Here is a 12,142-nt window from a genome sequence, read left to right as displayed (position 1 = left end):
ACAAGTGCTCGATCAAGTCAATTTGACACCTCTCATGAACATACAAAGATTACATTTTTTGGTAACGATCAATCATGGGGTTGTTGAATCGACCATCTCGAACTAACGGTTCGTGCTCCAATGGATGTCCATTTGGTCCCATCGGCCTTTCATAAATTCTTGTCAATGCCGTGTTCATGGGATCCGGTTCGTGCTCCTCTGGAGCTTCATAATCATACTCATCCTCCACAATCATGTTATGGAGGATGATGCAAGTCATCATAATGCTCCGCAGCACCTCCTCATCATACATCCGAGCAGCGCCCCTAATAATAGCCCAACGAGCTTGCAAGATACCGAAACACTTTTCCACGTCTTTCATGTAACCTTCTTGAAGGGCAGCAAAGCTTTTTTCCTTCTGGGATTGAGGATTCGGAATTGTTTTCACAAATATCGTCCACCTAGGATAAATTTCGTCGGTAAGGTAGTACGCACCAGAGTATACAGTGTTGTTGATTTGGTACGTGATTTGGGGAGAATGACCTCGCAATACATCATTAAACACTGGGGATTGACCAAGCACATTGAGGTCATTTTGAGATCCGGCCACTCCGAAGAAGGCATGCCAAACCCAAGTGTCGAATGAAGCTACGGCTTTTAGAATTATACTTTTTTGGCCCTTTCGATTCCCATAATCTCCTTGCCAAGCTGTTGGGCAATTCTTCCACTGCCAATGCATGCAATCGATGCTTCGAATCACTCCTTGGAAACCTCGAGTCTCAGATTTTTGTAGAAGCCTTTGGAGATCCCTTGGAGAAGGTCTGCGAAGGTACTCCCTCGTGTAGAGATTTTCTACTGCATCACAAAATCTCACCAAGCACTCTAGGATAGTTGATTTTCCCATCCTTGCAATCTCATCCACCTGCTCTGCAGATGCCCCATAAGCAAGCATCTGCAAAGCAGCTGTAAGTTTTTACTCCAGGAGAAGACCCAAAACTCCACAAGCATCATTATTTTGAATGAAGTATGTGTCGTAATTACAAATATCATGCATGATTTTTTGGAACAAATGTGGCTGCATTCTATATCTCTCTCGAAACTTAGAAACATGATATAAGGAATTTGGGATAAAGTAATCTTCCATGAGATTCTTACCCTGAGATTGCCTACATCTATCCACATTCTGGGCACGACGACAGTGGTGTTGCCTTGATTCATTAAGCATAGCAAAGGCTACAAGCATTTCCTCCTCTTCTTCATCGGCCTCCCGATCTTCCTCAGTACGTCTCCGCCGGATTTCTTCTTCTCTCTCTTGCCTCTCCAACACCCTCCTCAAGTTTGACATTGAGAGTAAAATATGTATTGTAAAATCTAAGAATTGAAGGAAAAGAGAAGATGTGGTGTGAGATGTATGAGTTGATGATGTAGTTATATAGAGGGATTGAGAAGATAGAGATGACACGTGGCGCAATTTTAGAGGGTGAAAATCTTATCTGAAATATGAGATTATGATTTTATTTTATTTTTTTAAATTTGAAAACCTTATCTGACATGGGACACGTGGCGCAATTTTAGAGGGTGAAAATCTTATCTGAAATATGAGATTATAATTTTACCAAAAAATCTAAAAATCTTATCTGACATGGGACACATGGTGTAATTTTATAGGGTGAAAATCTCATCTGAAATATGAGATTATAATTTATTTTTTTTTAAATCTTAAAATCTTATCTGACATGGACACGTGGCAACCAAATATATTATCTGAAAATTTTATCCGAAAATGTTATCTGAAATTTGATGTGATAATTTTATAATAAATAGTGACACGTGGCAACCGAAAATATTATCTGACAAAATTAATTAATGGTTTAAAGTATAAAAAAATTGAAAATAAAGTACAATGAATAGTATTTGCCCTTGCCCTAGCCTTCAAAGGGTGGAACCAACTAAGGCAAGGCTGGCACTATTCATATGAATAGTGGCAGCCCTTGCCTTGCCTTTGCCTTCATGGGTGGACTTGCTCTAAAAGGCTCGCCCATCTTTAAACCTTACAAGGTAAATAACTCTTTTACCCCTGACTGTTTAAACTATGCGCGAGCTAGTCTTTCTCTTTCGTTTTTGTTCGGCTTTGAGGTTTTGGAGCTCTGGTTCTCGTTCTGCAATTGGAGCTTCAATTTTCTGAGAGTTCATGTTATGTGTTACTCTTGTTTCGCATGAATTTTTATTTCTTACTTTTATTGTTCCCTTCTTTTTTTTTTCAGGTTCTCTTTGTGGGGGTTTGGTGTGATGTCCCTCTATAATTTGTGGTTTGATTACTTATCGAGATTCATGAGAAAAAAAATGTAATGTGTTGTTAAGACATAAGTTTTTATGATTATAAAGGAGTCGTGTCCGGATTTAGAATAATTTCACAACACATCAAAATGCTTCAATTTGCCAAGTCAAATTCTAGTGTGAAACTAGCCTTGCTGCCATTCCATCTCCCCCGCAGTCCCCGAGAACTCTAGTGTGCAACTATTCATTTCTGGTCTCGACTACGATTTTTGTGATGAACTTTAATTGGTTCAGATTGGATCAACGGCTAATGCAACCTCCGATCGACTATGAATCTTTCTACTTCGAAGATCAAACAAAATTGTACAAGTAGTATATTCTAAATGCAGTTTCCATCAGAATTTATGTAAGATTCCATCAATAACATAAAACTCTTTTAAAATCTTAATTGAATACACCACCCAAAAACTACAAACACAAGCCAACTGAAAATGGTGAAAACAGAGGAGGGTAGGAGGGTGGTGCCAAGCCCCTTTATGAGAAGAGAGAATCTGTAAACGCCCCCACATGAATTGGGAGGTGATGATTTCATTTGTTAAAATGGAAGTTTACAGGTACAGGAGACATTTGCTACTTTTCAGCCTAGAAACAACACAATGTATTAGAATTTTCATAGGCCTGGCACGAACCTTCTGTAAATTGGACAGACTTAAGCAAAGGGAATTTTGTACCAATCGGTAATTACAGAAGTTAAAACAGGATGTGACCGTTCCTCAAGTTCCAAGGAGGCCTACATCTGCTTGCAAGAAACATCATATACAGTGGGTAGTGGCAATGATTAAGTAGCAGGTCTCTTCCTATGCTTGCTCTGAACAAGGCTTAGCAGGAAATCTGTAAATATGTGTTCATAGTCTGGCATTTTGCCGTAACCTGCAATTTTTTTTCCCAAAAAGTTCAACTAAACACCAGAGAAACTTTGCAATTGTCAACGGACAGTAGATTAAGTGAACATGATGAGGACACAATGATTACTGAAAAAGCATTCTTAAAGACAAGAAATCTCAATTTATGGCATAATATTTTATGAGGGGCTAAAAGAACTGGCACCTTCTTCCTTCTTTTTTTTGGTCTGGATGTACCTTCTTCCTTAGTTCACTACTTATGGCTCGTTTTTTCTTTGTCCTATGTTGGTATTTAAGAAATATCCTAAATTGCCCAAATAAATGTTACCCTGTAAGAGCTAGAAAAATTATTACACTCTGTTGTTGGATGTTTGGTTTCCCCAGGGAATGTAAATTATTAAAATCCTGAAAATTGAAGTTGCATGTTGAATTATAATAGAAATATACGATTATATGCGGCCAGGAAGCTGTATTCTCCACAGATATTGAGGATAAGAAAAAGAAAAAACGGAAAACATATATAGTCATTTGAAAGGGGTTCATTTTTAACATTAGACAGGGGCAGGGATGTCAAAATACCATGTTGTATATAATTCTCTGTACTCAACCAGGCTATAGAGACAGACAGAGACACAGAGATCTTAGATTCAAATTTGAATTTCAAAACATGTATTTAAACTGACATAAACCAGATATAGACTAAATACAAACAAATTATACTTACCAGGAAAGTAGTTGATGTCAATCACATAAAAGACATCCTTTGTCCCATGCTCTCGGATCATATCAACATTGAATAACCGGAGGCCCTTGAAAAAGTAACATAGTATAGTCAGGAGGAACTCGTAACAACCATCAGTGCTATGAGAGAGAGAGAGAGAGAGAGAGAGAGAGAGAGAGAGAGAGAGAGAGAGAGAGAGAGGTCACCAATCGTTGGCGGAGCTGCCTTGCAAGGTTCTCCAACAAAGGTCGTTCAGGAAGTTCTGCAACAAAAGTGCAATTTTAAATTAAAGAAGGCCGTGGATAAGGCAGTTTTGTGTTGCAACATAAATATATCACTAAAACTGCATTTGGTCACTGAGAAAAGTCTTAACAGTTCGTTTGAGAAAACAGGGAATCAGCTTTATTCATAACAACCAATATATTAATTCTAATATTGTTAAATGATCTTACCAGCAATGCTGGGGTCCAGGTCTGCATCATCTGCTGAAGCTGCAGCACATGAAACCCTGGGGAAACGGAACACACCAGCAAGTTTTTCTAGTTCACGTTTACTGATATTAGGAAGAGAAAAACGCCTGACAACCTTTATGGCTTCCCCAACAATATAAACTTTAAAGAGAACACCACCTACAATGAGGCAAACAGGAAAGGGTTGAAAAGGGTTTTATTAGAACTACGAAGTGATTGAAAAGGAAATGATAGTACTCATGCATCAGTTACCACACTATACCATGATTTACAAACTCCTGCAGAACCAACGGAGGTTCAAGTTCTGAGAGTGAGCATTGGTCGTAAGCAAGAAATAGTTCATGTGACTTGGCGCTACCATCCACAAGTAGCGGTTTAGCAACTGAATTTCAAAATAAACAGAAATCAACATCCAAGTCAGGATTCATCGGACTGCATTAGTCAACAACATATCTCCCCTACCAAATTGCTGAAAGAAGCCTGCCTCCTGCGAATCAACATGGCTATACATACCATTCTACAAAGCAAACATTATCCATGGAGATCCAGAGGATCAATAGGCCATATCAGTTAATCCTTGTGCGACAATCACTTGGGTATGTAGAAGCTAGTATTATATGTAACCCATTTCATTCAGAGGCGGAAACAGTGTCCTAACACTTAAAGCAAAAGTAATGCTCCTGAAAACACACGCCACGCACATGCCAGAGAAAGATAAAGTAACAGTACCCAGCGGCAATTTTAGCCCAGCTTTATCAACTTCATTAGGAATAGATAATGGATCTTTTGTAACAATCAACTGCTTTGGAACACCAACCTTGCCTATAAGAGCCAGAACAAAAATTGGTCAGGGACTCCAATATATAATTTACAGTTTGCATAAAAGATTAAAGGGAAATAATTACCATGGCAGTCAGACAAATTCAGATCTGCCACGCCCTGAAGCATGGACTGGCGGTTGTGTAGATGTTGTACTGCATTTGGTGGATCAAGGACAGTTACTTCTGGATGTCTTTGTCTGTAATCCTTCAAAAGGAAAAGGGGAAAAAAGTAAGGCCATAGTAAAATTAACTGCACTTCAGTTACCAAATAATGAAACCCTGTTGAGAAAACACCAAGGACAGAGCAAAAGCTCCCAGGACATTGCTCAGGTGGTTAATGGGGAAGATGAGATTGAATTTTCATAAATCAAGGATAGACCAAAAAAGAGCTCGTAGTCTCAAACTCAGGGCACTTGTGCTTTCTTTTTAAGTACTTAATAGATTCAGCATAAGTGCGCCTATTGCACAAAAGTATATCAAAATGGAGAATAATTGCCAAATAATTCAAACTCCTCATAATCTACATGCATCATTAGACTCCTCCCGATCTAGTCTTTAAATTCCCCCGTGATCTAGTCCCATGGGGCTGCAGATATGCTTAGAAACTTTATGCAGAAAGTAGTATGGCATTAAAAAACATATAAATTCTTTGAAATGAAGTGCTTGACATAATCCTATCCAACACTATTTATCATATGAAATTGTAACGATAATGGAAGTTGATTCATACTCCTTACAAATCATGTATGTAACCAAAAAAAAATCTTTTCCCTGCATGCTTGGGTTTTGGATGTATGGATAACGTAGAAAGTTATTTTCAATTCATACTTGCTTATGGGTTGAGCAAAATGCAAAGTGGCACTTCTAAAAGTTTATGTGGTGTGCAAAATGGCACTTGTATAAATTTAGCATGTGGTGGCTGGCACTGAAAAGGTACATACATGTTTTTATTTGTTTGAACCAGAGAGGCAATCCTCAACTTTGGCTTTAGTTCTAGTCATTCAATATAGCAGAAACTGAAATACTTTGGATATTCTACGCTTTTGAGTTTCAGCCCACAAACTGATTTGAACAATTACAAAGTAACTAACAGAGTAAAGAGAGATATTTGAATCAGAGAACTTAGCATCACCCAATGATATAGAAATCAAAATCGAAAGTTAGATACTGCTGGGTCAGTGGTTATTACTGGAGCAGGAAAACTCCAATTTACCATTTTTCATTAAATATGTCAAGAGAGGACAAGATTTCATAGGAACACTTGTGATATTTAAGACATGACAGTAACAAGTCACATTGAATGCCAGGTTACTTCATCCAACAAGCAAAACAACAAACTCAATTGCCAGTTCGGATCTAAATGTGTCCATGTACACAATCAGTAAAGTGGTTTTCTAATAAGCACAAGAATATGATCATTCCTATGCACATTCTCATATAACATTCTCTTATACTCTTGTGCTTATAAGAGAAATTCTGTATATACTATATGAAAAGCCAGCATTGTGATTTTTATAAAGACACTATTGCCCTTCTAGCTGCATCTATGAAAATGCTAATCCCACCTATTTTTGATGAAAATTTTATTACTATTTTAACCTCAACAAAGAACAAATAGAAGTATATAAGACCATGGCACTGGTGTAGGCCTTATTGGCTGACACAGCTCCGACCAATGTTCCAGACCCAGCCAGTGCACTAAATCTGACCTAAAAAAACCTTCAAGGCCAGTGTCCAATGTTGGCCATGCTCATTCGCCTCTGTTGGGGCCAGCAAGCAATGACCCTATTTGGCTGTCATGGTGCCAGCACCAGTGGCATCAGATTTGTGGTAATGACAACTGGAGATTGGAAAGAACTATGTCCAAGAAGATTTCGGGGATTATGAGGGTGCTCTGAGCAAAACTAAAGTTTTTGAATTTGAATAAAGAGTGGAGAGACGATACGTCTGCTTATCAATTTTTTGGGTGCAAATAGATAAACACGTTATTGAAATTAAATACCTAGCCTACTTTCATTAGGTCGTTCAATATTCCTTTTATGTACGGTACTGCCACTACCATTCCAACATGGAAACAAGAATTTATTAGATTCCATAATTTCCAAGTGTCTCAACATGAACATATTCTTTAGCAAGAGATTTGTTTCTATTTTCTTTTTAAGTACAAAATAAAGGTCAGCCCACTTCTTTTTCTTCTATTTCTTTTTTTTAAAACTTAATTTCAATATACTATTTATAAGATTCTAATACAGTTCATTGCCACTAAGTTATAAACTATTGTCAGTATATTTCCCAAATCTAAAATCAAACTTTACTATAGCATAAATATCGGGAAAGAATACAGGTTTGCGATGTTGAAACATTCTTTAATGTCAACTTATTGGATTAGAAATAGCTATATTATAAATTTAAAACACTATTTAATGTCTCCTACAATAGCAAGGAGGAGAGTGGTCTTATGAATAAAGGCCACACAAACACATATGACACAGACTATTGATTCTGCGTGACCTCAGCAAACAAAATATACCATCTAAGCCAAATATCGAACAATAGTACCCTGAAAAGCTATGTGAAAGAAAATGCAAAGTAGAAAAAGGAACAAATGTTTTTTTTTCTACAACCAAGCTCACCAATATCTAAATATGATCAAGACTCACGATGAGGAGAGCAAAAACACTGCAAATTATGTCAGACAAAAATGACTTTAAGGGCTAGGATATTTGGGTTTTAACTGATTACCACCATTTCAAACTTCAGTTTCCAGCATTAACACAAAGCAACCTTTTATATCATTTGACAAGTTGTACAGCAAGAAAATGCAGCACCACAAGTTCATATTCAATACAAGACAAGGAGAAGGAAGACAAGAAGCATTGGGGTTTGCATGGACAAACCTCAATAATCTCGGACCACTCTTTTCCTGCCAACTGGAAAGAACAAAGGTTTATCAGACATATTCGTAATGTGGTATATATTTGTCTATAAACGATGAGCAAATTATTTAGTGAAACAGGAGGGGAGGGACTTATCGAATGGCATGATTAAAGATTCCAAATCATACAACCAGAGGCAGCCTTTTAAACAAAATCTTTTAAGACAGTGAAATTATCACAAGTGAGAATGACTGAGTCTAAAAGAATCTATGACCACTAACCTTATGCAAAACAACATCAAAGGGGCCTTGATCTGAAAGTGCCCTGTTTAGATCAATTGCAATGAAGAATATTCCCATATTCCTGCACCCGTGAAAGTTGTTACTAAATTGTGTGCTAAAATAGTTTGAAGCATTTTCAAAACTTGAGCTATGGAGGTTGTCCGTATCCATCAATATTCATTTTCATAATAAGTTTTCAATAAATTTATTTGGTTTCTTAACTTACAGACAAAAAATAAAATAAAATATTGACAAAAATCAACAAAGCTAAGAACCATTAAAGGGAAGTACAAGGACAGGAGACAGCGAATAATTCCATTTAATTATAAACACAAAACTTGAGCTTGTTAAAAGAAATTAATCAAGTAATTAAAGGACTTATGTGCAATTTTGCAATGCTATACTCAACAATTGCAGAAACAAATCTCTATAACATGCGCAGCTATAAAGTCAAGCTTATGGTTGCTGACTCGTCAAGAGTCTGTCTATGAAGCATAGTCAACAATTGCAGATACAAATCTCTATAACATGTGCAGCTAATCTGCTACACAAACAGTTAGGCAACAAAAAATTCATTCTAACTAGAAATGTAAACGCACCCATAAAGGGGAGGGGGTAATAGTTAAGCCTCACTTGCACCAAAAATCATCTATGCAATTACATAAAAGATGAGGGACAAGAAAGTAAATAAATATTCTAAGTAAGACAAAAGTGTCAAAAACCTTTTAGTGTTTTTAAAAGTTTTGGAAAACAGAAACAAGCACCAAGAATTGACTTTGGGTTCCTGATTGAGTGGACTAACCCCAAAGAGTATATTTGGTGGAATATTCCCCATTTAAAATTGTCTGAGTGAAAGACACCAAATACAAAGATTCTAGATACCCACTGGAGAAGCTGGTATGCTAAGGCCAAGCAAAAACACTTGCCCATGGTCAATATTGCCAAAGCTAAACGATATAGACAAAAACATCCATATCCCCCACCCCCACCCTCCACCCTCCACCCTCCAATCACACACCACTGCAGCAAAAATCCACTTTCTTTATCTTGTTTTCTTTTTTCTTCTTTTGTTTGTTCATAAAGCAAAAGATACAAACTGAAACTAGAAAACAAGACTAAACCTTTTGGATACCCGAAAAAGGAAACTACAATAACAAAAAACTCACAAAGCTTCAAAATTCACAAAGATACAAATATGTGTATGTGTGTGTACAAAAATATGCAATGACAGAGTCGAATGGTAATAAAAAGATTGATGGTGCTATATAACATACCGAGCCAAGCCAAGAAGTTTGGGCTGCAAGAAGCTTTTCTTCTTCTTGGAGGTCAAGGCATAGCCAACGACGAGTTTCGCAGGCGGAGAGATCCCAACGCCGACAATCGAATTCAATTCTCTGCCGTTTTCCTCAGCCACCTTCTCTTCTTCTTCGTCGCAGCAAGGATTGTGAATCTCACCCTTCAACCTCATTCTCACACACTCTCAGCAATCAAACAACAGACAGAGAAATCCCCAATTCAGAAATCAATCCCGCGCTTCAAATTCCCAAACTTTTTTCCCAAAATTTCAGAGAAAAGGAAATGAAATCCAAAATTTCAGAGAAAAGGAAAAGATATATAGATTATAGATAGAGTGAAGGACAATTGGTTCTCTTGTCCCTGTCCAGACGAAGCTTTTCTCTTGTATATATGTAGGGGCGTTCTGTATGTATGTGCGCCTCTATATATAGAAATGTGAATGCGAGAGCCAAGCTATTCTGCTCTCACTCGAGTGTAGCATAATGTGGGTCCAACTGTGGGGCACACGGTATGAACGGGTCAGATCGTCCGAGCGGATCTCGTGCGAGTGGGTGCGGGTATAAGATATGTGGGTGTTACAGTGAAGGAGTGAGTAAATGAGGGAGGAAATGGAGGAGTGGATTTTGCAAGGAATATTCAGTCTGCAGGGCAAAAAAGAGAGTTTGTATTTTTAAATAATAAAATGAAAGACCATAATAATATACAATAGATTTTATCAAGAGAAAATTAGTATTATAAGGTCAGGGACAAATTAATCTGATTTTATATATCCAACGGATAAAAAAACTATTCATCATATTTAAAAGTTAATTTCTTTAATTTTTTTTATTTATGTATCAAAGTTAATTTCTTTAATAGAACCATTCATTTTAAAATATTTAATATAAAATATTACATGTCAGTTACTTATATGCTTTAATCTTTTTTTTTTATAACTCACTTCGAATGTAAACATGAATTGTTATAAAAATAATGACTTGTAACTTAAATAATTAGGTGTATTTATTCGTGCATTTGATGTCTTGTATTGATTCTCTCGTTTCTGATTTTGCTCGTATAAAATCAAAATCTTTGTATACTTTGTTAAGTGAAAGAGAATTGAAGATGAAGGGTCTTCGTTCTCATGCGGTTCTTCTTTGATCGCTACCTGTGGTCCAACTTGGATTTTATCAAGTCACACATTTCCATTTTTCATGGTATACGAATATTTGAAAGTAATACTTAATATTTTTCTTTAATTTTTTGAAATTTTACATGCTTAAATAACGCTTACAATTGAGATATTTAAAGGCACTTTCCGGGGTCTTTAGAATTGGGCATGGGAAGTGCCTACAAAAACTCCAATTGTGGTCATATAAATCAAGTATGGGATATGATAAGATTTGAATGCAAACTTTATTCTTCTCTCCCAATTAATACTATTAAAACATAGATTTTTGATTCCATGCAATTGAAAACTATGACCAGGCTCGTCCAAAACAAGGTTAAATCAAATCACCACCATGGATATTGTAAATATTTTCTTGTGTGTCGCTTTATTTATTTATTTATTTTATTATTTTTGGAACCTACTTGCCTGGGAAGTCATGAACTGGGGGCTTCCATATAATTAACAAAATGTTTATGGACAAGGAATATACTCTTTGCAAAAATAGGCAGAGAATATGCTCGGGGTTAGGCCTACTTAACCTCAAATTTTGGGCATCATCAATTTTATCCTTTTCTTGTTTGCTTCTCCATTGGAAGAATTGACAATACTGAAAAATGGTCAAACTAATTAATCATCAGATCAGACAATGTCTTTCAAGTTTCACGTGTCGCGTTTTCACATATATCAATATTCGCTCGCACAAAAACATAATTGTGTCACAATTATGCAAACTTATCTGTGCAAATTCCCTTTGTAAGCTTGGTTTATCTCCTCCCACTCATTGAAGTTAACAATATTATCACTTTATAATGGGGAGAGATGCCAATTTGCTTTGAAAATACTTTCTAGAGAGATGCTTTAGTTTTAGTTTGGCTCCCACAACTATTTCTTTTGCTTTGAGTCGTTTACTTACATCAAAAGCCATATCTACTCCTAATAGTCTCCTACTTATAAATCGCGTGTAAATCTCGCATTTAGGAAGGACATAACAAACAATGCGGTTCCACAATGTAGCCCAAACAACCTAACTATTGAATCATGAAAGCAACACAATTCCAAGTGCCTTGCACGTTTTTAATTTCATGTTTGCTTGGACATATATATGTGGTTGTGAACGCGTTTTCTTTGACGTCCCTTCATAAACAATGTTCATTCAAACACATGCATGACACATACAAAAGATAATCACAAATAATTGATCTTTAAAAAGATTGTTATTCACAAGAGGTAGAGGAAGCACGCTATATGGAATGATTTGGCAAGTGGAAAAAAGTGTTCAATATCTCTAGCTAAAAGAACATAACATTTTGATTCCCCAAGTGTGGATATCAGCTGGAATTACTGAATATGGGAGTGACAAATGGTGATT

At 36.6% G+C, this 12,142-nt stretch overlaps 1 protein-coding gene across 1 annotated transcript; it reads right to left on the bottom strand.

Annotated features, from left to right (window-relative positions):
* Window positions 1–2,808: 2,808 nt before the first annotated feature.
* Window positions 2,809–10,046, bottom strand: LOC110760197 (inositol-tetrakisphosphate 1-kinase 4-like). Its single transcript, XM_021962425.2, has 10 exons — window positions 9,602–10,046; window positions 8,328–8,409; window positions 8,068–8,100; window positions 5,255–5,375; window positions 5,079–5,171; window positions 4,612–4,731; window positions 4,332–4,508; window positions 4,086–4,141; window positions 3,883–3,967; window positions 2,809–3,186 (listed from the first exon to the last, which is right to left on the bottom strand). Exons 1-10 carry the CDS (start codon window positions 9,793–9,795, stop codon window positions 3,095–3,097), a joined length of 1,053 nt encoding a protein of 350 aa, XP_021818117.2. The 5' UTR covers window positions 9,796–10,046; the 3' UTR covers window positions 2,809–3,094.
* Window positions 10,047–12,142: the final 2,096 nt, after the last annotated feature.

This window comes from Prunus avium, chromosome 8 (genome assembly GCF_965620075.1).
Source record: "Prunus avium chromosome 8, drPruAviu1.hap1.1, whole genome shotgun sequence".
NCBI lineage: Eukaryota > Viridiplantae > Streptophyta > Magnoliopsida > Rosales > Rosaceae > Prunus > Prunus avium.
The sequence above is the reverse complement of the archived record's forward strand: the minus strand, read 5'-3'. Positions and strand labels throughout refer to the sequence as shown.